The 25,753-nt window shown below is 52.0% G+C and overlaps 1 protein-coding gene across 3 annotated transcripts in view; it reads left to right on the top strand.

The window, feature by feature from the left end:
• The window catches only part of S1PR2 (sphingosine-1-phosphate receptor 2), a 54,243-nt gene that overhangs the window by 13,288 nt on the left and 15,202 nt on the right, over positions 1 to 25,753 (top strand). The window contains exon 1 of one of the 3 annotated variants that reach the window (XM_077329763.1): positions 532 to 692. The exons of 1 other annotated variant lie outside the window; for it this stretch is intronic. Coding sequence is in view for 1 of the 2 variants with exons in the window: in XM_077329761.1 (XP_077185876.1) it covers positions 14,847 to 14,882 (36 nt within the window). In the remaining variant the exon portion in view is untranslated. Of the gene's footprint in view, positions 1 to 531; positions 693 to 14,772; positions 14,883 to 25,753 lie in introns of those variants that run through there. One more of the 3 variants, XM_077329761.1, reaches the window with a different exon arrangement.

The raw sequence follows: 25,753 nt of genomic DNA, 5'->3' as shown, positions 1-25,753 counted from the left end.
GGTTTCCTCATCGGCCTTCCTCCGGTGCTGGGGTTGAGCAACGCGCTAACGGCTGGCCTGTTCCGTTGGAGCAATGGCAACACTTCCTCGCTGCCCTCCTCCGCCACGCATGCCTCGCCAGTGCGCCTCCTGAGGGGCTCCCTCTCCACCCAGTTCCCCAGTGTGCTCCAGCGACTGCCCATCTGGCACTTTGGCTTCCTGTCCGTGCTTCTCTTTCACATACCCGGGCTCTCCCGGACTCTCGTCCACCCCTTTTGCACAGAACGTAGCCAGCTCTTGCTTCACCTCCGAATGGCCTCCTGCTCGGTCGCCTAACCCCTTCGGTGTTCACCCTGTGACTGCCACGGTGCAGAGATGTTCTGCGGTGGGGCGCACGGGTTCTCTGCTGCTCTCCCCTTTCCCTCCGCCGTCTCTCCGCTCGCCCCTTCCCTGCCTCCAAACGAGCCTTCCCTTACGCCGGCTGCCGCTTGTGACTCAGCCGCCCGAAGCCATAGGCCAGGACGTGCCTGGATACGAATTTTTGGGCCGGCTGTACAGGTAACTCCTTGACGTGCTGGGTGAGCACGAGGCTCCGGCTGGGTCACGCTGCAGGTGCCCATCGCGCGGCCGCGCTGACTAAGCGGCTTGGGCAGGAAGGAGGACTGCTTCGCCAGGATGGAAGACGCATCTCCAGAGGCCTCGACTCAAGCAAGGTTTGGTGCTGAGTTCGGTGGGAGGGGAGCGGGGGGAAGCCGTGGCTTGGTCCCACGGTGGTGTCCGGCCCCGGTGTGGACAAGCTGCAGATGGTTCCCTCCAAGGGGTTTTCTCTGTGGCTCCCCCATCCGCCATGTGCAACTTGGGGCCTGTGAAGAAAGGCTTGTGTCACCGGGAGGGTATAAAGATAAACAGCTGGCGGCTGTTTCCATGGGCCCTGCCTTAAGCATGGATCTTCGGACCCCCTTGGGTAGCAGCAGCGCCGGCTGGGTGAAGCTCCGTCTGCAGGCCTCCGTCTCCACTAACACTCACAGGCACGTGTACATTCCCGGCAGGGGCCGCGGCTCCTTGTGCGCCGGAGAAACTGACCGGTGACTCGCTCTTGAAAGTCTGGGCAGGCAGCAACTTTCTGTATCGGCTTGGGGTGGTGTGGTGCATCGGGCTGGGAGTCACCAGAGTTCACAGCTGTGGAATGCTCTGTGTGTGTGAGAGACACAGAGACAGAGAGAGACACAGAAGTTGCACTGCAGCTTAGAGGAAGAAACATTTCTGACGTGGAACAGAGATTGAGCCCGGGGCACCTTTAGGTCCAGTGACTTTTAATTCTGGGTATAAGCTTTTGTGTGCATGTGCATTTTAGCGTGCGCACCGCCAAAGTTTAATTCTGGATATACGCTTTCGTGTGCATGCGCATTTACGCATCACCAAAGTTTAATTCTGCATTTAATTCTATGTTTCAGTGTACGTTTTAGTGTACACAACCAAAGTGGAATTCTGGGTATAAACTTTCATATGCACATGCATTTCAGGGTGCGCCTCACCAAAGTTTAGTTCTGGGGATAAGCTTTTGTATGCATGCGCATTTTAGTGTACACACCATCAAAGTTTCAAGCGCACGTACCTGAAAGCTTCTACCCAGAATCCCACTGGGTTGGTCTTAAAGGTGCCTCTGGATTCAACCTTTGCCCTGCTTCTTCAGACTAACACAGCGACCCACCTGAATTTTTGCCCGCAAGAGACCCGTCTGATTTCGAACTCCTCTGCTGCCTTATTTGCGCCGCTTGCTCTGTTTTTATCTCTTTAGTTGCCATTTTGCTCCGTTTGTTGTCCGCCTTATTCTCCTTGAAAGCTGAGGCAGGTTATGAAATTATCAGACACCATCATGTGCTGTAACCAGGCAGCCTCCTTTTCAAGCGCTCTATAAATTAGCACATGAGCCTGCAAAACTGCCTCCTGCTGAATCGTTCCCTCAAAGTCTGCATTGTCAACCCAGACCGGCAGCCGCTCTTCTGCATGCCAAGCAGAGGCTCTTCCGTTCAGAAATCTTTCCCCTGGCTTCAAACCCTGTGTTTAGGACATTTATTTTCTTTCTACTCCGAACCTTGAAGTGGTTTCCCTCCAAGTCAAACCCTATCAACAACAAGGAAATGAATGTTTAAGTCGAGTGGGGATTTGTGTGAGAGCTTCTTATTGGGTAAGCTCAGTTTGCTGTTTGTTATTTCTGCAGGGCTCTTGTGTCTGTTTACCGGTTTATTTCTCACCTTCTGCCTGTATATGTCTGGATTGGAAAATCTCCATTTCAGTGTGTTGGAGGAAGCGTGTGTCCACAGGAAAGCTTACACCTTGAGTAAAACTTTTGTTGCCCTCCAGGGTGCCCCTGGACTTGTGACGTCCGTTCTGCTGCTTCAGAGCAAAACAGACCCACCTGGATCTGAGGAAATGCATGAAACGTGATCTTGGTAGAAGCAACAGTTACAGATTAAGGCTTTGTTTTCGCTTTTGGAAAGCTGCAACACGGCAGCAGCTTTGAACCACATAGGGAAAGTTGCTTCCACAGCCTTGGAGGGATTGTCAAAAAGGCCCAGTTCCTAGTCCATGCTTACCCTACCGGATACCAACACAGAGAAGGGGATGCTTTCCCACTGGGACAGGCTGTGGCCCAGTGGCAGAGCCTCTGCTTGGCAGGCAGAAGGTCCCAGGTTCAATCCCCAGCATCTCCAGTTAAAAGGACCGGGCAGGAGGGGATGGGAAAGACCTTGGCCTGAGACCCTGGCTCAGTGGCAGAGCCTCTGCTTGGCAGGCAGAAGGTCCCAGGTTCAATCCCCGGCATCTCCAGTTAAAAGGACCAGGCAGGAGGGGATGGGAAAGACCTTGGCCTGAGACCCTGGCTCAGTGGCAGAGCCTCTGCTTGGCAGGCAGAAGGTCCCAGGTTCAATCCACGGCAGCTCCAATTAGAAGGACCAGGCAGGAGGGGATGGGAAAGACCTTGGCCTGAGACCCTGGCTCAGTGGCAGAGCCTCTGCTGTCCAAGCAGAAGGCCCCAGGTTCAATCCCCAGCATCTCCAGTTAAAAGGACCGGGCAGGAGGGGATGGGAAAGACCTTGGCCTGAGACCCTGGCTCAGTGGCAGAGCCTCCGCTTGGCAGGCAGAAGGTCTCAGGTTCAATCCCCGGCATCTCCAGTGAAAAGGACCGGGCAGGAGGGGATGGGAAAGACCTTGGCCTGAGACCCTGGCTCAGTGGCAGAGCCTCCGCTTGGCAGGCAGAAGGTCTCAGGTTCAATCCCCGGCATCTCCAGTGAAAAGGACCGGGCAGGAGGGGATGGGAAAGACCTTTATCTGAGACCCTGGCTCAGTGGCAGAGCCTCTGCTTGGCAGGCAGAAGGTCCCAGGTTCAATCCCCAGCATCTCCAGTTAAAAGGACCGGGCAGGAGGGGATGGGAAAGACCTTTATCTGAGACCCTGGCTCAGTGGCAGAGCCTCTGCTTGGCAGGCAGAAGGTCCCAGGTTCAATCCCCAGCATCTCCAGTTAAAAGGACCGGGCAGGAGGGGATGGGAAAGACCTTTATCTGAGACCCTGGCTCAGTGGCAGAGCCTCTGCTTGGCAGGCAGAAGGTCCCAGGTTCAATCCCTGACAGCATCTCCAGTTGAAAGGACCAGGCAGACAGTGAGGAGAGAGACCTTGTCCCGCACTTCCATTTTCAGTCTTTTGAGAAATCAGCCTCCCCAGCCCCTGTCATGGGCTCGGGACTTTTGGTAGTGCTTTGACGCATATCTTCTGATCCTCCTGTTGACTTCCTGAACTCAACATGACCTTCCTCTCCCACGCTGACGCGTTACCACATTCATTCCGATGGGGCTTTTGGTTATTCATTGAGAGGATTGGGCATCTGGTCATGGCTGCTGTCAGTCTTCAGTTGGACCAGGCCTGGTGGGCTTAGCAGTTGCTTTTGAAGCCCCCCCCCCCTACCCACAGCTTGGTTTACAGATGATGCTTGTGCTTGCTCTTCTCTTGAGTGGCCCCTGGAGTCTCCCATTATCACTATTGATCTCTGGATGACTAAGATCAACTCCTCTGGAGAAAATGGATCCTTTGGAGTCGCGCGTCTATAGGACCTCACTCTGCTACGGTCCTTCCCAAAACCCTGCCGTCCCTATCTTCACAAAACAAGAACCCAAATCGGCAGGAATTTCCCAACCCAAAGTTGGCCGCGCTCGGCCCAATTCTGCTCCGGAGTACGACAGGACAGAGAAGAGGCTTCAGGGACTCTGAGTTCCCGGGACCTGAAGAAGGGAGCCGGGACTCCCAAAAGCTCCTTTCCTGTCTCAAATTGTGTCAGTCTTTCAGGTGCTCCTGGACTCTGGCTCTTTCCTGTGGCTACCGATGGACAAACACGGCAACTCATCTTTTAGCAGTCCCCAACCTGTGGGCTGCGGACCACATGTGGTCCTTCGACTAATTGGAGGTGGGCCCTGAAGGACGCCTTCTTCCCACCCCACCCCCCGGCCCTTTACTTCATCCCCCCCCGGCCCTTTACTTCATCCCCCCCCCCCGGCCCTTTACAACACACTTCGGATGTCATTGTCTCCCATCACTCCCAGATGGGACGATCTCATTGCAGAGAAACAAGCTCAGGGTTCCCATTGATTTGTCATTGTCACGAGTGAAAATTTCCATGAAAATAAAATGTTCCTTATGTTCATTGTTGTGGCGTGTCTATATCTTATTTTGAAGGGATGTCTAAACATCACCATAGCGATCAGAGAGCGTTAGGGCAGTGGTTGAGAGTAGAGCAGTAAACTACCCCACACACACACACCGGGCCTCAGTAAAATTGTCAAGCGTTGAGTGGACCCCGGTGATAAAAAGGTTGGGGACCACTAGATGATCTGCAGTTCTTCGGCGTCCCCAGGTCCCACCGGGAGGATGGCATCCCAGATCTTTGCTTAGTTCTGTGGAGGAATTCTCCGTGCTTCGTTAACCTGAGGCAGTCCCTCTGCCGCAGCGGGGCAGGAGCTGAGCCTGTAGAATTGCCGTCTGCAGATGCCGTGGGTGGTGTTTTTGCGTCACGCTACACAGATGCCTCCGTTGGTCTTGCCTCTAACTTCTTGAGTGCGCAGCCTGGCATCAAGTGAGACTGAACCTCTCTGGCCAGCTCTTGTTTTGGTGCTCCTGTCAGTGGGTTTGGAGGGCATCAGCAACACGGGCAACAGGCCCTAAAGCTGCCTTAATCTTTCACTCGGCATTTTGTCTCTGCCCTTTTCATCTGCCCTTGCGTGGAGATGCTGGCCCGTTTTTTGTTAAGGCCCATCTTTGGTACTTTGGACTTTCCAAGGTTTGCTGTGAGTCACTTGGCCAGGAGGAATACGGGTTGCTTTGCGGTGTGGTGCTGAAGAAAGGGTTTTTATGGCTGTCGTGGGACACCAAAAACCAAACAGAGAGAAAAAGACCTGTCCAATGGCAATACAATAAATATATTCATAAAGGAAAGAACAGTGTCCTTTTTTGTAGTCCTCTGAGTCTTCAATATTTTTACCAATCGTATAGGTATGGGGATACCGGTCTAAATTTCACTGAAAACGGAGATTACCAGGATTCCGTTCTGACAGAAGTCCTACAGAATAAACAGATAAGGAAAACTACAAAAAAGGACACTGTTCTTTCCTTCTTTTATGAATATATTTATTGTATTGCCACTGGATAGGTCTTTTTCTCTCTGTTTGGTTTAATTATTAGACTGCCCTTCCTATATTCTTGTATGGGATGCCAAAAAGTCAAATCAATGGGTTTTGGATTGTCTACTGCCCCCTCCCCCAACAAAGCCAACTATGAGGTTCACTGTCCTGGGCTGTTTGGATTTATATACCGCCGTTTGCCAAAAGGTCTCACGGCGGTTCACAATAAAATACAAAATCAAAGTAAAATCACATAAAATCCCATAAATACCCCACTATCACAATAAAAAAGATGGCATTCTATTCTGTAACTTTCCCCACTTTCCCCGCTTGTTCAGAGAGAGGTCGGATGTTAATTCTGTAAGAGAGAGAGGAGGGAAAGACTGGCCGATGGATTATTATTGTATTTATCTGTTCTGGGAGGATAGTATACAAATTCTAATCATGATGATGACGATGTCTATTTTCAGGAGATCTGGAGCTATATGGTCCTTGTTTGGTGATGTTGACATTGTATTAACTTCTCTGTTACTCTATGGCAGGGGTAGTCAAACTGCGGCCCTCCAGATGTCCATGGACTACAATCCCCAGGAGCCCTTGCCAGCATTCGCTGGCGAATGCTGGCAAGGGCTCCTGGGAATTGTAGTCCATGGACATCTGGAGGGCCGCAGGTTGACTACCCCTGCTCTATGGTGTGTCGCATATGTTTGAACCCCGTTTTGCTACCAGATCTCCTTTTATCTTGAGGCTGGCTTCCTTCTAGCTTGGAGAAGTTGTTCCTGGCCCTGTGGGTCACCCCCATGTTCCTACCCACTTCTCTCTCCCATTCAAGCAGCCTGAGCAATTTGGCTCTCTGCGTCTGCCACCCAATTGCGCCGTGTTCAAGCGATCCGGCTTCGAGTTTACTTCCGGCTAACGCAGCGGTCCCCAACTTTTCCTCGCTGAAGACCGCTTCCGGGGGTGAGGGAGAGCCGGCAGCCCGGGCGCCACGGTTGGCAACCAGATTGGCGTTCTTGCGTTGAGGTCCCGCTGAAGGACTCATCCGTTCCAATCCGATATTTCTTTGCATGGCCCCATGCGCTGGTGGAAACTGAAATGTTTTCCTTATCGGCCTCATCTCCAAACTGGGAAGGATTAGGTACCCGTCTTGCAGCTTGGTGAAGAAATGGAGCCGATGGGAACTTCTCTTCTTTCTGCTCTGCCCTATTTTCAGCGGCAGGACAATTCAGGTCTTTGTTTTCGGCTCTCGCCTGTTCTTGGTAACATTTCCTTCGGCTCTCTTAGGGGCTTCCATGGACCTGTGTTTTGCTTTAGGGTCATGTAATAATACCCGGCCGGCCCCAGCTTTATAAAATAACACTGCAGGCTATTGTGAAGTACGGAACAAAACACCTCGGCACTACGGTTTAGTGTAAACCGGGGATCCCCAAATTTTTGAGCGTACAAGCACTTTCAGAATTCTTAAAAAGGATGGCGGGCGCAGCCACAAAATGGCTGCCCCGGGAGGTGGAGCCAGCCACAAAATGGCTGCCACAGCTTACTTAGAGTGACACGGTGAAGATTCTTTTGCTGAGGTGGAAGCTGCTGCCAAAGCAGTCTTCTTAAATATCTGCACAGAATCCTTGTTGGGAGAAATCCCAAGGTGTTGGGTGCTAGGGATGCCAGCCTCCAGGCAGGGCCTGGGGATCCTCTCCACACTGCAGAGATCAGTTCCCCCGGAGAAAAAGGCTGCTTGGGAGGGGGGACTCTGTGGCCTTGGACCCCACTGAGGGTCAGGGATGCCAGCCTCCAGGTGGGGCCTGGGGATCCCCTGGACTTCCAGCTCCTCTCCAGACTGCAGAGATCAGTTCCCCTGGAGGAAAGGGCTGCTTGGGAGGGGGGACTGTGGCCTTGGACCCCACTGAGGGTCAGGGATGCCAGCCTCCAGGTGGGGCCTGGGGATCCCCCGGAATTTCAGCTCCTCTCCAGACTGCAGAGATCAGTTCCCCTGGAGGAAAGGGCTGCTTGGGAGGGGGGACTGTGGCCTTGGACCCCACTGAGGGTCAGGGATGCCAGCCTCCAGGTGGGGCCTGGGGATCCCCCGGAATTCCAGCTCCTCTCCAGACTGCAGAGATCAGTTCCCCTGGAGGAAAGGGCTGCTTGGGAGGGGGGACTCTGTGGCCTTGGACCCCACTGACAGTCAGGGATGCCAGCCTCCAGGTGGGGCCTGGGATCCCCTGGAATTCCAGCTCCTCTCCAGACTGCAGAGATCAGTTCCCCTGGAGGAAAGGGCTGCTTGGGAGGGGGGACTGTGGCCTTGGACCCCACTGAGGGTCAGGGATGCCAGCCTCCAGGTGGGGCCTGGGGATCCCCTGGAATTCCAGCTCCTCTCCAGACTGCAGAGATCAGTTCCCCTGGAGGAAAGGGCTGCTTGGGAGGGGGGACTGTGGCCTTGGACCCCACTGAGGGTCAGGGATGCCAGCCTCCAGGTGGGGCCTGGGGATCCCCCGGAATTCCAGCTCCTCTCCAGACTGCAGAGATCAGTTCCCCTGGAGGAAAGGGCTGCTTGGGAGGGGGGACTGTGGCCTTGGACCCTACTGAGGGTCAGGGATGCCAGCCTCCAGGTGGGGCCTGGGGATCCCCTGGAATTCCAGCTCCTCTCCAAACTGCAGAGATCAGTTCCCCTGGAGGAAAGGGCTGCTTGGGAGGGGGGACTCTGTGGCCTTGGACCCCACTGAGGGTCAGGGATGCCAGCCTCCAGGTGGGGCCTGGGGATCCCCTGGAATTCCAGCTCCTCTCCAACCTGCAGAGATCAGTTCCCCTGGAGGAAAGGGCTGCTTGGGAGGGGGACTCTGTGGCCTTGGACCCCACTGAGGGTCAGGGATGCCAGCCTCCAGGTGGGGCCTGGGGATCCCCTGGAATTCCAGCTCCTCTCCAACCTGCAGAGATCAGTTCTCCTGGAGGAAAGGGCTGCTTGGGAGGGGGGACTCTGTGGGCTTGGACCCCACTGAGGGTCAGGGATGCCAGCCTCCAGGTGGGGCCTGGGGATCCCCCGGAATTCCAGCTCCTCTCCAGACTGCAGAGATCAGTTCCCCGGAGAAAAAGGCTGCTTGGGAGGGGGGACTCTGTGGCCTTGGACTCCACTAAGGTCTCAGTCCTCCCCAGGCTCCATCCCAAATTTCTAGGACTTTCTTAACCTAGATATGGCAATCCTACACCCCTTTTCCCGGCCCCAGGGAGACATGCCTGGTCACGACCACGACCACGACACCTTTTCGGTCTTGACCCTGACCTGGTGGAATGAGCTCCTGGAGGAGTTGCGGGCCCTGCAGGATCTTCCATCTTTCCGCAGGGCGTGCAAAACGGAGCTCTTCCGCCGGGGCGTTGGTTGAGGCCGGGCGACACAGAAAATCAGGGGCCCCCATAGGATCGGAGCAGCAGTAGTGAATGTCGACAGCACCCTCTTTCTCCCTCCCTTCTAGTATGTCGGGGTTGGGATGGTTATGTATTGTTTTTCCACCACATCTTTCTTTCTATGCTGTTGTATTATGTATGGGTTTTTATAGGGGTTATATTGTAACTCGCCTCGAGCCTACAGGGAGAGGCATGTGATAAATACAATAATAGTATTAATTCCCTGCTGGTGGCCAGGAGAGGGATGTCCTGGCATCCCTTGTGGCCGCCGTGGGGCTCACAAACACCACGCCCTTTCACTTCTGAGCTAATGTCCCTCTCTCTCCCCACCCCCATGTACCCAAGGGTCACTTCAATTCCTGCACTGTTTCTAGGTGGTTTTGGCTTCTTTCTGGGTCACGGGCCAGTTTGGGCAGCTGCCGTGCCGTTTGCCACTCACAGAAGCTCCAACATCTGCCTTGAGAGCCAGTTTGGTGTAGTGGTTAGGAGTGTGGACTTCTAATCTGGCATGCCAGGTTCGATTCAGCTGGGTGACCTTGGGCTCGCCACGGCACTGATAAAAGTGTTCTGACCGGGCAGTGATATCAGGGCTCTCTCAGCCTCACCCACCCCACAGGGTGTCTGTTGTGGGGAGAGGAAAGGGAAGGCAACTGTAAGCCGCTTTGAGCCTCCTTCGGGTAGGGAAAAGCGGCATCTAAGAACCAACTCTTCCTCTTCAGGAATATCAGGGCTCTCCCAGCCTCCCCTCCCTCACAGGGTGTCTGTTGTGGGGAGAGGAAAGGAAAGGCAATTGGATGCCACTTTGAGACTCCTTTGGGTAGAGAAAAGCAGCATATAAGAACCAACTCTTCTTCTCCTTCTCCTTCTCCTTCTTCTTCTATGCTTTGGAGAAGGAGAAAGTACAATGCAACTGAAGGACAGGGGACGAAGGGTGCCAGCAACAGTTTGGGAAATTCCTGGATATTTGGGGACAAGGCCTGGGGAGGGCATGGTTTGCGGAGAGCAGGGTTGTGATGCCCTAGCGCAGGGGTGGCCGAAGTGTGGCTCTCCAGAGGTCCATGGACTACAATTCCCACGAGCCCCTGCTGGCAGGGGCTCATGGGAATTGTAGTCCATGGACCTCTGGAGAGACACACTTCGCCCACCCCTGCCCTAGAGTCCCCCGTCCAAAGCACGGAAGCTCAACCCTGTAACCTAGAAGGCGACTGAAATTCCAGCAGGTCTCTGTGACAGACAGAAGGTTGTCCCCCCCCCTGACGGGGATTGGATGCTGGAGTAGCACTCCCACAGGCACACGTGAGTGGCTGTTTTGCCCTTCAGAGGGCGGGACAGCCTTCTGTCTGTCACAGTCTCCAGGTCCCGCCAGGAGTTTGGCAGCCCCCTATGGGGGCAAGGTTTGTTGCATGCAAACCGGACAAGACTCCATGGGACCCATAGCCCCCTTCATCCGAGCCTCGCTAGTGGCTCTGTTATATTATTACATCTGCCGAGATCGAATAAATTGATTAGGCCCAGCCCTTCGCAACCTAGGGCTAAATCCACGAGCCGGGGAACTGGAAGGGGATTCCAAGGTCGATCTCTGCCTCTGGTTAAATCCAAAAAAGCAGCTGATGAGTTTTCCTAGCCTAGAGAGCTGTCAAAGTACAATAGTCAAGAATACGATGTCGGAAGTTGGCATAGTTCAGATCTAGCTCCTGCCAGGTGCCGGCAACTGGAGATCTCGTTCTATTGCAGGTGATCTCAAGAGTACAGAGATCAGTTCTCACGACCTCTGTATTTTGTAGACAAACTGGAAAGGGTTCAGAAGAGAGCGATGAGGATGATCCAGGGCCTGAGAAAAGGCTGAGGGACTGGGGAATGTTCAGGTGGAGGTGAAGAGGGGACAGGATGGCTCTCTTGAAGTATTTGAAAGGTTGTCACTTGGAGGAGGGCAGGGAAAGGTTGCTCCCCCTCACTGGCCGTCTTCAAGCAGCAGCTGGACAGATCCTTCTCCTGGATGCTGGAGGCTGATCCTGCACTGAGCAGGGGGTGGGACTAGATGGCCTTCATGACACCTTCCCATTCTAGGATTCTAGGAGTCTAGTTCAGCAGTGGAAGGGGCTGCCTAAGGAGGTGGGGAGCTCCCCCTCACTGGTGGTCTTCAAGCAGCGGCTGGACAGATCCTTATGCTGGAGGCTGATCCTGCACTGAACAGGGGGTGGGACTAGATGGCCTCCATGGCCCCTTCCCCCTCTAGGAATCTGTGATTCTAAGATGCTGGAAGTGTAGGTTGGATCTCCTGCAATCGTTTTTCAGATCGTGGTATGTCAGGCTAAGATCTGGGAAAAGTCTGGTTCAAATCTCCATTCTGCTGTGAAAGCCTGCACTCTCAGCCGAACGTACCTTGTAAGATTGTTGTGAGGATAAAATGGAGGAGAGAACGCATGCCTCTTTGGGTTCCCACTGGGGAGAAAGGTCATCAGTGACTTGCAGTGGTCAGTTTCAAAATTAGGATATTTCGGGGCCTATGTTCTGTTCAGGGGCCCTACCTCCCTATGGGGAGAAATCATAATTAGTAGGAAAGGGTGGGTACTATTTTCTTCTTCAGTGGCTCCCTTTATTTCATCAGGGGACCCCCAAAGAGCCCTGATGGATCAGACCAGTCTAGGGGCCAACCAGCTCCTTTGAAGAGCCAGCCACAGAATCACAGAATCATAGAGTTGGAAGGGGCCATCTAGTCCAACCCCCTGCTCAACGCAGGATCAGCCCAAAGCATCCTAAAGCTTCCAAGAAAAGTGTGTATCCAACCTTTGCTTGAAGACTGCCAGTGAGGGGGAGCTCACCACCTCCTTAGGCAGCCTGAGGCCTTCCCCTGAGAAGACCTTCAGAAGAGCCCTGCTGGGTCAGACCAGGGATGATCCCTCCAGTCCAGCCTCCCGTCTCACTCGGGCCAGCCAGTTCCTCTGGTGGTCCAACAACAGGTCAAAGGTCTATAGGAGTAAAGTCAGACACAGCTTTGGGATCACCGCGAAGCTCCCTTGCTATATTCCATAATGCCTTTCCCCCTTCTTCCAGTCCCAGCTCTGTAGAAACCTGTTCCACCGCTTTCCTGAGTAATATTTTGCTACAAGCAGCACTAATTGGCTAGCATCAGGACAACCACGCCTCTCTCCCTTCTCCCCCCCCCCCCCCCATGTTAACCTGCATTATTTCCAGGCTAAACCCACGTTTGCCAGAGGAATCCTTTGAATCTTACTCCAGGAATAACTATTCCAAGAGAAGGCATTTGGACACTAGGTTCATAACTTTTATGGGATTTTACTAGTACACCAGCCCTAACAAGCATTTTCTCTTTAATCATGTTTAGAATTACCGGAATGTAATACATTGAGAACGTGTAGCTTAGCATAACCTAAATTACCCTCCCGTATAGGGAAGCATTAATTTTATTAATAAAACAGCTTAGAATATAAGGAGCATAGAACATGAAAAGCAACATAGGTTCATATCAAGCAGCATATGAACCTCACCAGCCCACCAGGGAAAAGAATAGAGGAACACAATCGAAATTGGCCCAGATGAAAAGGGCAGGAGGGTTTCCTTCTGAGGAACATCTGAAAGACCTTTGGATCTTCTCTGCCCAGATTGCCCTGGATAAAATGGTAGGGATGCCACCCTCCAGGAGAGAATTCCAGCTCCTCTCCAGACTGCAGAGATCAGTTCCCCTGGAGAAAAGGGCTGCTTGGGAGGGGGGACTTTGTGGCCCTGGACCCCACTGAGGGTCAGGGATGCCAGCCTCCAGGTGGGGCCTGGGGATCCCCTGGAATTCCAGCTCCTCTCCAGACTGCAGAGCTCAGTTCCCTTGGAGAAAAGGGCTGCTTGGGAGGGGGGACTCTGTGGCCTTGGACCTCCCTGAGGGTCAGGGATGCCAGCCTCCAGGTGGGGCCTGGGGATCCCTGGAATTTCAGCTCCTCTCCAGACTGCAGAGCTCAGTTCCCCTGGAGAAACAGGCTGTTCAGGAAGGTGGGCTTTTTGGTGTTGGGCCCCACTGCAGTCCCTGTCCTTCCCCATCTCCACACCCAAAGCTCCGTCCTTTGCTTTTTGTCAGAGAGATAATTCCCCGGACTAGAGTTTGCGTAGAGAACGGAGGAGCTGGCCTCTAATTTGGTGCCGTAGCTGCCTTGGGTTGCAGCTTCCTGCTACAAAGATACAAAAGGACTTGATAAGGGCACCAAAAGTATTTGGAGAATTCGGTGCCCAGGCAGCTTCTGGTCTCCTAGCATTCCTCCTTGGAGAGGAGAAGTGTTTGTGAGTGAGGATTCTTTTCTTTCGGTGCTATGGAGACCAGAGATTCCCTTACTGACCTTTGAAGGGCCTAGGAAGGGGCCTCAAAACACACACCTTTGGCACACCCAGACCAGTGAGGGGGGCAGATTGCTCCACACACACACACACACACACACACAAAAACACACTTTTTGGAGTTTTTCAGGCTAGAGACAGACAACGGCATTCATGCAGAGCTGGAGGGAATTTGAAAAAGGAGAGATGCTTACGGTGTCCATCGTCTCCCCCACATACCCACGCCCTGTTTTGCATTTGGTGAACTGATTTGGCAGGTTTTTGCCTTTCAAAAACCTGCAGAGCCTGTTTGTCCAGAGGCTATAGTAGGATAAAAGACGTGGGTGTGCGCTCATGGGAAGTGATGCCTCTCTCAAAGTTACTTTCCGTTTTCTGTTGGTGGTTGTTGTTGTTGTTGTTTAAATCTGGCTGCCTCCCCTGCAAAAACTCTGCAATAAAACTTTTTGCAGTATTCTTGCTAGAACTTTTCGGATCGTTCTAAAAATTGCACAGTTTCCTTTTTCAAGAATATATTCCTCCGCCTTTTGCTTTTCCTGTAACCTGGCAAAATATTTCTCTTTCTTCCCGAGATTATCCTCCCCTTTCAGTCGTTCCTTTGGTCCTGGTAGTGATCAACATTTGTAATCCCCGTTGTGTGGCCCAGGTCGGTGGGGCTGAGAGGGCTCTGAGAGAACTGCTCTGAGAACAGCTCTAACAGTGCTGTGACTAGCCCAAGGTCACTCAGCTGGCTGCAGATGGAGGAAGCTTGGGGAATCCAACTCAGTTCTCCAGATTAGAGTCTGTGCTCCTAATGACTGCACCAAGATGGAATTATACTCCATGATACCCAAGCTCCACCCCAAATCTCCAGGAATGTTTCCTGCCAGAGCTGGAAACAGTAAAGCCCGCTTTGTGTATTTTCCAGCTTGGCGTCGTGGTCAAAGAGTGGCAGCCTTTGATTCCCCACTCGTCCACATGCAGCCAGTTGGGTGACCTTGGGCTAGTCACAGTCCTGATAGAGCTGTCGTCACAGAGCAGCTCCACCTCACAGGGCGCCTGTTGTGGGGAGAGGCGCCCTGTGGGACTCCTTTGGGACTCCTTCAAGTAGCCCCTTAGGGCCTCCTTCGAGTAGAGAAAAGAATGGCATGAAAGCCAACTTTTCTCCCGTGCCCCTCTCAATGGGAACGCAATGCCATGCGTTGGCGGCGGCTGCTCAAAAGCACAGCTCACTTATGCCTCTTTAATTTCCCCTCTTCCCGTCCGCCCTCCCCCCCACCCCCAAATAAGATCTCTGGTGCCTCCCCTCCTGCTCCTGGCTGGCTCCCTCCCCCTGGGCTTTCTATTCCTGTTTTTAATCCCATTACGTGTGTGAGGAGGCGCTGATCCAATTTGTACCCGCCCTGATGTCCTTGGGGCACATGGCGTGTGGAGTGTAGTGGAAGGGGGGGGGGGGTAGTGAAAAGAGCGCTCCTCTGTCTGGATCAGGGATGAAGACGCGGGTGGAGAACAAGGCCTCCTGCTGTGTGAGTAATGCGGTCCCGCGCCAGACCTATCCGGGGAGGGCCCAAACAAAACCCTCGTCGGTAAAACGGCCCCTGGAGCGGTTCTCCGCAGGGGCGATGGCGCAGGTAGCCTGGGGCTCCCTCCAGGGCCAGCCCGGGCAAGTGGCTTCTTAGGAAAATGGTGTGCAGAAGAGATGGCGAGGTAGGGAGCTGGGACCATCCCCTTCCGAAGGGAACGGCAACTTGAAGCGGAGAGCCGGTGATGGTTTCTCAAGATGGTCTGGACCAGGCCTGGGAACGCCACCCTCTTCCGTTGGTCTGTGTGGGCACCCGTCGCTGTGTTATGTTTTCTCCCCCCCCCTCCGAAACACGGGAGCAGAATGCCGATAGATGGATAACAAGCTTAGCCCGGGAGGCGAGGGAGAGTGCTCCGTGGCTTGGTTCAAGTTTTGACTTGGGAGGGTTTTTCTAAAAATTCTTGACGGTCAGGGCGCCTCTTCCAGTCAAAGCCATAGCTGGGTTTTTTCTGCTGGCAGTGTAGATGAGGGTTGCCAGATTCAGGTTGCAGAATTCCTGGAGCTTGGGGAAGGGCAGAATTGGAGGGCGAGGGGTGACGATTGGGTACGATGGTCCCCCACGAAGCAGCCTTTTTCTCCAGGGGTGTTCAGCTCTGTTATATGGAAATCTGGTATACTTTGGGAAGATTTCCAGGTCCTTCCTGGAGGTTGGCAATTCTAGGCGGAGTGCCTAGGACAGGGGTGGCCAAGCTGTGGCTCTCCAGAGGTCCTTGGACTACACTTCAGGGGCTCATGGGAATTGTAGTCCATGGACCTCCGGAGAGCCACAGTTTGGCCACGCCTGAACTAGGGGATGCACAGGCTGGAGGGAGGGGAGGTGTTGTAAGCCGCAGCAAAAATTAAATACTGAACATGGACTCTAATGATGTGTTTAAAAGCGTAAGCGTGCGTAAGCATGCATAAGCTGGAAAGTCCCCGGTTCAAAACGTACTTTGTCCTCAAAATTGCAAGGTGATTTCGAGCCAGTCTTTCTGTCCAGTTAAATCCGTGAAATGCGAAATGTCAGGGTTTTTTTTTTTTTAAGCGTGACGAGTTTGTTCAGCCAAGTTTGTCCCTAAGAGTTTGTCCAAACAAGACAAATCAAGCGAGAACAAGAAGTCAGAGGTAAACCCACCTCCTTCTTCTTCATCTCTGTAAAAAAATGAGAGTGCAAATTACTCTCCCCCCCCTCTAAACGAAAGGTGAAAATTCAGAGCAGGGGGCTGCATATTCTGGATGTGGGCCATCCTCCTTCTGTCAGGGGCCAGCAGAGTAGAAGTTTTCCAGATGTGCAGGCATGGAGAGAGGGGTTCTCAAGCCCTGAGTAATTGCTTGGAGTGGCCCTCCGGGGGGGTGTGGGAGGTCTTCACTTGGTCACAATGGCCAGCAAAGCTGGTGACAGGTGTGGTCTGTGGATAGAGCTGTGGAGTGGATAGAGCTGCCACAGTGCAGCAGGTCAGACCCAGGGTTGCAGATAATGATCCTGGGTTCGAATCCCTGCTTCTACAAGCTTGCTGGGGGACCTCAGACCCATCCCAAACTTCCACCCCGGCCCGTTTAGAGAAGGCCAGAGCTGCTTCTGACTGATGCCCCTGCGTCTTTCAAGTGGTGAAAAGTTTGGAGTGCTGGAACTCCAAGTCCCAATTTGGAGCCCGTCCAGATCCTATTTTGAACAAGGCAATTGGGAGCCGTCTGAAGCTGGGACCGTTTCCAGTTCTAAATACAACCCGAAATCAGATTTGAATCTGTTCCATGCAAATGTTTCCTGTGTGTCTCTCCCTTCCCTCCACCCAACAGGGATCGATATGCAGCATCTTTGCTCTTGCCCCGCTTATGAATGGGCCCTTTATGCAGTTAACGAAAACTGTGTGCCGTATCGCTAGGGTTCCCAAGCTCCAGGTGGGGCCTGGGGATCCCCTGGAAAGACAGCTCGTCTCCAGATGACAGAGATCAGTTCCCCTGGAGAAAAGGGCTGCTTGGGAGGGTGGAGCCAAAGTATTATAAACCACCAAATTCATGCCTTCCCGAGCTCTACTCCCAAATCACCAGGAATTTTTGAAGGCATAGAACCTTGAGATATGGGTCGCTGCAGGGACCATGGCTCAGTGGCAGAGCGTCTGCTTGGCAGGCAGAAGGTCCCAGGTTCAATCCCCGGCATCTCCAGTTAGGAGGACCAGGCAGGAGGGGATGGGAAAGACCTTGGCCTAAGATCCTGGCTCAGTGGCAGAGCCTCTGCTTGGCAGGCAGAAGGCCCCAGGTTCAATCCCCGGCATCTCCAGTTAGGAGGACCAGGCAGGAGGGGATGGGAAAGACCTTGACCTGAGACCTTGGCTCAGTGGCAGAGCCTCTGCTTGGCAGGCAGAAGGTCCCAGGTTCAATCCCCGGCATCTCCAATTAGAAGGACCAGGCAGGAGGGGATGGGAAAGACCTTGGCCTGAGACCCTGGCTCAGTGGCAGAGCCCCTGCTTGGCCTGCAGAAGGTCTCAGGTTCAATCCCCGGCATCTCCACTTGAAGGGACCTTGATGGACCAAAGATCTGATTCAGTAGAAAGCCACTTCATGTGTTCAAGTATATATATTGCTTTAGGATGGTCAGGGCTGATCCTGCGTTGAGCAGGGGGTTGGACTAGATGGCCTGCATGGCCGCTTCCAACTCTATGATTCTATATGTCTGTTGTATCTGAACAATGAAAAGGGTTTTCTGTTTTTTTTGAGGGGTGGGGTTGGAGGGAGTTTGGATATCTTGATCTGTGCTAGACTGAGTGTGCATTTTGTGCTTATTCAAATAGGTAGGTAAAAGCTAGCAAAGGTAGATATTTCACCTTCTGTCAGAAGGAAAAGAGAAAGTTATATTTGTTTAGTCCACCTTTCGCGCTGAGATACCAAGTGTATGACGCGGTATAAATCAAGAGCAATCGACTGGATGGGGTCATCCAAAGAACTGTGCTGTCGGATTTGGACTACAGAGAGAGCTGTCTGCAGCAGAGCTGCCAGCACGATGTGAGCTTTGAAGCAGGATATGTCAAGCAGTAGAGCCTCTTGTGGCGCAGAGTGTTAAGGCAGCAGAAATGCTGTCCGAAGCTGTCTGCCCATGAGGTTGGAAGTTCAATCCCAGCAGCCGGCTCAAGGTTGAATAATCAGCTTGCTTGCTGGGGGGTAAACGGTAATGACTGGGGAAGTCACTGGCAAACCACCCCGTATTGAGTCTGCCATGAAAACGCTGTAGGGCGTCACCCCAAGGGTCAGACATGACTCGGTGCTTGCACAGGGGATACCTTTACCTTTACCTACATCAAGCAGTATAGAGACTCCCCAACCTGGAGCAGATTTAGAGCATTCGCTGTCAGGGGCTCATGGGAATTATAGTCCATGGGCATCTGGAGGGCTGCAGTTTGACTACCCCTGATTTAGAGCAATGACTTACAGTCTCTGTCCCTTTACGGGCCCAGCTACCTGACCATGTGCAGAGCTCTTTTTAATATTTTGCACCATTCTGCTTTTTCTGGTCTTGCATAGCTGTGGTTTTTGCTACCTGGGAGGACGGGACTCTGCGGAGCACTAGCCCTCCCCCCATTTCCTGTGTAAAATAGTCCTTACTCCTCCCCGCCCCCCACCACCACCATCACCACCACCACACAACCTCTCTGGGCTTCTGAAATTCCAGCAGGGACATTCACTGACTTCCAGCCAGACCTGAGGATTCTTTTCAAACGAAAGCCAAGCTTCTTGGGAGACGGCGTTCTGCATCACGAGCCGTGCTTTTCCCGCACCCCTGCTGGATCGCGATATCCATCCTGCCCCGAGAGGCGATCCGGTGTTATTCCCATATTGCAGTTTAGTGTCGCCAAGTCCGGGCTGGGGAAATACCTGGAGATTTGGAGGACGGATCCTGCAGCAGGCAAGGCTTGGGGAGGGGAGGTTTCTCCACCCAGAATCACACCAGAGAATCCGTCTTCCGAAGCCACTGGATCGGCAGGGGATCCGATCTTTGTTGTGTGGAGATCGGTGGTCATTCTCAGGGATCTCCAGGCCCCTCCTAGAGGTTGGCAACCCTAAATTAACTCCCCCCTGCTTTTGGACCTAGGGTTGCTAGCTGCCTTTGTGGGTGGGGGATGCCAGTCAGTTGATTAAACAGGAATTTCTTAAAGATTTAGGGACCAAGCCCTATGAAGATAGGTTGAGGGACTTGGGAATATTCAGCCTGGAGAAAAGGAGGTTGAGAGGGGACATGATAGCCCTCTTTAAGTATTTGAAAGGTTGTCACTTGGAGGAGGGCAGGATGCTGTTTCTGCTGGCTGCAGAGGAGAGGACATGCAGTAATGGGTTTAAACTACAAGTACAACAATATAGGCTAGATAACAGGAAAAAAATTTCACAGTCAGAGCAGTTCAGCAGTGGAATAGGCTGCCTAAGGAGGTGGTGAGCTCCCCCTCACGGGCAGTCTTCAAGCAAAGGTTGGATGCACACTTTTCTTGGGTGCTTTAGGATGCTTAGGGCTGATCCTGCATTGAGCAGAGGGTTGGACTAGATGGCCTCTATGGCGCTTTCCAACTCTATGATTCTGTGATTCTATGATTCTATAAAGATTTCTTCTCTTTTTTTTTTGGCTGCCAATTTAGATGGCCAGCCCCATGTTTTTGTCGGCAGAGTTTAAAGATGCAATGGAGGGGTGAGGCACCAGCTGCTTAAAGGATAAATCGCTTTATGCAGGCAAGAAACAACTTTGTAAAGGAGAAGAGAGAGAGAGAGAGTTCTAACAGTATAACTGACTGTTCTTCTGGAGGCAAGCGGGGAGGAAGTGTGCTCAGAGGAGCAGGAAGTCTCCAATTGAGCCCGGAAGAGATTATGGGGAAAACATCCGGAAGTTCCTGATCTGAATATGCTATCTGCACATCTCCTCCTCTGACGTCCCCTGCAGGATATTCTTCTTGTGCTCTTAAATCTTTCACAGTACAGATCTTGCAGAGTTTTGGGTATCTCTGCCTTCCAAAGCCACTGTTCAAAGCTTAAAAGGGCTCAAGGCTAACTTTAATGAGCTGCCACGATTATTATTTTGAAAAAGGTCCCATCCTTGGACATACCGTCGGAAGGAGCTGTGGCACATCAACAGCCGGAACACAAAATTAAGTGCGGTCTAATTGACAGGAACTTCCCTGTCTGTCCCCTAAGGGTCACCCCATGGAACCGGCTGGCGATAGATTCAAGACAGGGAGAAGGAGGACCTCCACCCTGGTGCTTGACCTGTGGAGCATCGCCCAGAGATGTGGCAATTGCCACCATCTAGCCTTCCTGGGGTGTCTGCCCCCCAGCTCACGGGACTCTGGGAGGAAATCAGGAAGAGGAACAAGTGTTGCGTGATGCCATGACATCACTTCTGGGCTGGTGACAGGAAGGGACATCACAGCATTGCACAACCTCGGTTTCTGCAGGCTCCGCCCCCTCCTAGGGCTCCTGGGGAATGACAGAGGGATTGAAAAGTGGGCTGGACAACTATTCTACTACATCTGCACTCTATTTCTTTCATAGAATCATAGAGTTGGAAGGGACCTCTGGGTCATCTAGTCCAACCCCCTGCACTATGCAGGACACTCACAACCCAATCGCTCATCCTGCCACCCCCTGGAGCCTTCCCAGAATTAGCCTCTCCGTCAGATGGCTCTCCAGCCTCTGTTTAAAATTCTCCAAAGATGGAGAACCCACCACCTCTCGAGGAAGCCTGTTCCACTGAGGAACCGCTCTGACTGTCAGGAACTTCTTCCGGATGTTTAGATGGAATTTCTTTTGCATTAATTTCATCCCATTTATTCTGGTCCTGTCCCTCCGGGGCAAGAGAGAACTACTCTGCTCCATCCTCTACGTGGCACCCTTTGGGCCAGGATAGGAAGGGATACTACCAGAATACCACTTCGGAAATGCGTACTCAACCAGAGCAGAAGTTTATTCCTCTGAGGCCTCTGAAACGGCGTCTCTGGCACAGATAACGTTTCTAATAATTTTAATTGGGTCCGAGTTTTAGAAACAATTGTATTAATGCTGCCTTTGTGTCAGCACTGGTCTTGACCACAAAAGAAAGCCTTTGGGCCGGAACGTGTATGGCGAGGGTTGGGTTAGGTCTCTACTGGACAGAACTGTAGGATTTTATTTGGGGTCGAGGCTAGTGTGTTGGGCCTGTAAGCCTTTTTTAATTCCGTGGAGATGAATGCATGCATTTCCCCATATTTGATAACACGCTTGGCATATATCAAGAGACCATTAGATTCGTTATCATTAGGGGGCCGTTAGATTTGTTAGCAGTGATAGGGGATACGGACACCCAATACTTCCGATTGTCAGATGTGGGGAAGCTGTCAGCAAGAATGGGGGGTATCTGTGAGCCCTGCCAGTGAGTCCCCCTGTGCCATCTGACTGGGAACGGTTTCCAAGTAACCATTTTGGTCCACATTAGAACAGATCTGGGTCCAGGAGCACCTCAGGGAACAAGACTGGAGGGGACAGGCTTCCGTGAATCAGACTTTGCTTTCTCAGATACCAAGTGCTCAGGAACATCCATCATACCTTTCATATCCTTTGAGAGCCAGCGTGGTGCAGTGGTATTCCTCACTCCTCCTCCTCCTCTACTTGCAGCCAGCTGGGTGACCTTGGGCCAATCCCCGTTCTCTCAGAGCTGTCCTCGCAGAGCAGTTCTCTCAGGGGTCCCTCAGACCCGCCTACCTCACAGGGTGTCAGTTCTGAGGAAAGGAAGGGAAAGGTGTTTGTCAGCCACTTTGAGACTCTTTCGTGGAGTGAAAAGCAGAGTATTAAAAAGCAGAGTATTAAAAAACAGCTCTTCTTCTTAAAATAGTGGTTCTCCTTTAATCCAGTTCCTCATGTTGTGGGGACCCCAACCATAAAATTATGCAAGGGTTCTTTCACAGAAATTAAACCAAAACTGACCAATGGCGTGAAGATCCATGGTTCATGATTATATTTAAATTGTTTTTCCCCCCTAGGGTTTCTCAGTTCAGTTCTGCCTCTTGTCCCACCATGCTGATCTCGCTCTTTTCCGCTGCTCCAGACAGACGAACGCTCTATCTCGATCTACCCCGCAAGGCTATTGTGTGGATGCTGCCCCCCTGGCCAAGCTGCTTGCCCTGCCGCGACCCCTGTGAAAGGGTTGTTCGACCCCCAAAGAGAACGACTGGGTTAGACAGGAGGTTAAAGCAGGCTTTCTCAACCAGGGTTCTGTGAAACCCTGGAGTTTCTTGGCAGTCCTGGAAGAGCTTCCCGAATGGGTGGGAGTTAATTAATGTTTTATATATATTTTAAATCTGTTAAACGTTATTTGGAAGATACGACCATATGTGGTCATGTCCCACCCTCCCCTCCGAAAATAGCCAATGCTGGGCCTGGAGGGGGTGGGAAGAGGAGGGGCCTTGGGTAGGCGTGTCCTCAGCTCTGCATCCCAACCATGTTCTGCTTAATTGCACCACTTCTGGGGTTTCTTGAAGCTTGAAGGATGTCTCAGGGGATTCTTAAGAGGGAAAGGCTGCGTTAGGCCAACAAGGTTTTATTCAGGATGTAAACTTTTGTGTGCTCAGCACACTTAATCGGACAGTGCAGTAGCAGTTATAAGACCACACATGGAAGAAGAGAGTGGGTCATGTATTAGTACAAAGCGTAATGAGGTTGTTTGCCAAATTCAGAAATAACCAGCTAAGACACAAGGGCCGTACAAAAATAACAAGCTGAGCTTATCTGGCCATCATTTGGTTGGGCTCAGCTCTTTAATCCTGACATTTTTATTTCCTTTACTATGTTTTCCCCCCAAGAGTTGAACCCAAACAAATGATGACCTGATAAACTTCGCTTGTTATTTCCGTGAGGCCATTGCATCTGGGAAACATCTTCATCATGCTGCGCGCTAATCCATGGCCCGCTCTCTTCTTACGGATGTGTTCTTGTAGCTCCCATTTCACCGTCCAGCAACGTGTGCTGAGCACACGGCAGCTTACACCTTGACTGAAACTTGGTTGGTCTTCAAGGTGCCCCTGGACCCAAACTCCGTTCTGCTTCTGCAGATCAACACGGCAACCCACTGGAACAAAACAGACGAGCAATCCTGAAACGCCGATCAGCAAGAAATTTTGCAAAGGAGAAGTTCGCAGTGGTTTGGGCCCTATGGCAAAAAAACTAGCAACTTGTTAGCATAGACACAATGTTCTTGTTTTCACAGCTGTAGCATTTAGAGGGAGTGTCATTCTAAATTAAAAGCAGCTTTCCCTTACATCTTAGCATGATGTGTTAACTAAGTGCATGCATGTTTTTTTTTAAGTCTTAGAAGAAACAGACGGCCATGCATTCGTGTCTTGACAGTAACTCCGGTTATTAGTTTTCTCCCTGTTTTGCCACAGGAGCGCATAAGGTGCCCCTTTGGCTGTGGGATTGCTGGGCTGGCGTTGTGCCGAGATGTGCACATCTTCTCTTTTTTTTGTTGTTGTTGCTTCACATCTCCACTGCCCCAGTTTGGCTGAGCCTAAATGACAATGACGTTCAAAAAATAACATTTTTTAAAAAGCACACGAAATGGTTGTTTACTTGAACCTTCTGTTCTAAGAAAAGACTTTTGCTGATGAGGCGTTTATCGCTCCTTCGTGGGGGAGGTTGGGTTCCCTGGTTTGGCACTGTGGGCGTGAGACTTCACTCGGCTTGCCCGTTCTCCCTTTTCAAGCGCCTGCTGCCAGGGTCCCCAACAGGGTGCTCCTGGGTACCTTGGTGGGCGCCGACCCATTTCTTGGTGCCCACTGAGTGTTTTTAGAAAGTGGGGAGTGGGGCTTCTCATTGGCCACTAAAGATCTGATCAGCTATACGGATTCTGTGAAAGGCAGATTTTGAGTAGGTGGGCAGAAGGGACTATGTTGGTGCTTGGCTCTTGGGGCCCTTTCTTGAATGACCAGGGAAATGTCGACCAACACTATGGAGTCCAGAAGCAAATTTCTTCCAGGCCAGACTCATCAAGGATTCTGTTGTTTTTTTTTTTGTGGGGGGGGGGCATCATCTGTGCATGAAAAAATTTTTTCACAGTCAGAGTAGTTCAGCAGTGGAATAGGCTGCCTAAGGAGGTGGTGAGCTCCCCCTCACTGGCAGTCTTCAAGCAAAGGTTGGATACACACTTTTCTTGGATGCTTTAGGATGCTTAGGGCTGATCCTGCGTTGAGCAGGGGGTTGGACTAGATGGCCTGTATGGTCCCTTCCAACTCTATGATTCTATGATTCTATGAAATTGGGGTCACTGTGAGTGGGCAGGTAGTTGTGAGTTTCCTCCATTCTGCAGGGAGCTAGACTAGATGACCCTGGAGCGGCTACAGTAGACCTTTACTGGTATACAGAAAAGATGACAGATGAATGCATTATAAATGCATTAATTATTCGACAATCACAAGACCAGCTGCACTAACTTGGCAACCGAATCAGTAGCTTGAGAGTTTTTATTCCCTAGTGGGAAAATGATCTTGGTCTCATTGTCAAGTCCATGTTCTTTAGTAAAAAAAGAGGGTTGATAAACTACCCTCGAATAACGGCGTAGAATGGACAGTAGGAAAATACATGTTGGATGGTTCTGGTGCAGCCCGAATTATAGGGACCTATTCTTGCAGGGTAGGACCTTTTCGAAAATCTCCCTTGAAGAACGGCAGTGAGGAGAGCATTAAACCTTGCTGGCATAATCGCAGGGTGCAGTTGGGAGGTGGTCAAGTGGTAAAAATACAAAGCAAAGGACCCATATCTTGGCAAAAGTCCCAAACTCAGAGGAGAACATGCTTCTTCTGGATGCTTTAGACCAGGGGTTGTCAAACTGCGGCCCTCCAGATGTCAGTGAACATTGGCAGGGGCTCATGAGAATCGTAGTTCATGGACATCTGGAGGGCCGCAGTTTGACTGCCCCTGCTTTAGATGGATCTAGCATTAGATGGATCCTGCATTGGACTAGATCAGGGGTAGTCAAACTGCGGCCCTCCAGATGTCCATGGACTACAATTCCCAGGAGCCCTTGCCAGCATTCGCCAGCGAATGCTGGCAAGGGCTCCTGGGAATTGTAGTCCATGGACATCTGGAGGGCCGCAGTTTGACTATCCCTGGACTAGATGGTCTCTGTGGAGCCTTCCAACTCTACGATTCCATGAGACCCTGCTTTCCCCCAGGGTCCATCCTGCATATCTCGAGGAATCTACTGGCCTGGAATTGTCAATATGTGGGGAAACACAGGGACTTTATTACGTGTGAACTGGCCCTAAGGCTTTGCGATGGTGGTCATATCATAAGGGCGACCCCGTTGGGTTTACAAGGTGAGAGAGGTTCAGAGGTGGCTTGCTGTTGCCTGCCTCCGAGCCATGGTTCTATCACCTATCCAAATACTAACCAGGGCCGACCGTGCTTAGGCTAGGCCAGGTCATGGCGTACAAGTTTCCGAGTTCTGATCCCAATTGAATCGGAGTTTGGGGAAATTCAGTTCTGAGCACAAAATCCCAGACCGGGATGGGATTGCACAAAACTGGCCATGCAGGGGTATGCGAGGGCACCGTCATGCATGAATCGCCTCTGAGGCTTCCCTGCTCCGGGACAGGAGTCCCAAGCGACAAACCGAATTCCGGAAGGGCAGGTTCTTCCCGCTCTGACTGACGCATGCCCCCAGCCAATCGCAGCTGCCATTTCCTCCCCAGCCAGCGGCATCGAGTGCGGAAGCTGCTCCCAGCAAAAAGGGTTCAATTACCGCTGCCCCCGAACAAACTGAGCCTTCGTTAAAAGCGCTGAATAAACATGCCGAGCGCTCGGCAAAGAGCACATTAAAAATGAAAATGCCCC

Source organism: Paroedura picta, chromosome 3, assembly GCF_049243985.1.
Source record: "Paroedura picta isolate Pp20150507F chromosome 3, Ppicta_v3.0, whole genome shotgun sequence".
Lineage (NCBI taxonomy): Eukaryota > Metazoa > Chordata > Lepidosauria > Squamata > Gekkonidae > Paroedura > Paroedura picta.
Note: the sequence above shows the minus strand (reverse complement) of the source record. Positions and strands in the feature narration are given on the sequence as shown.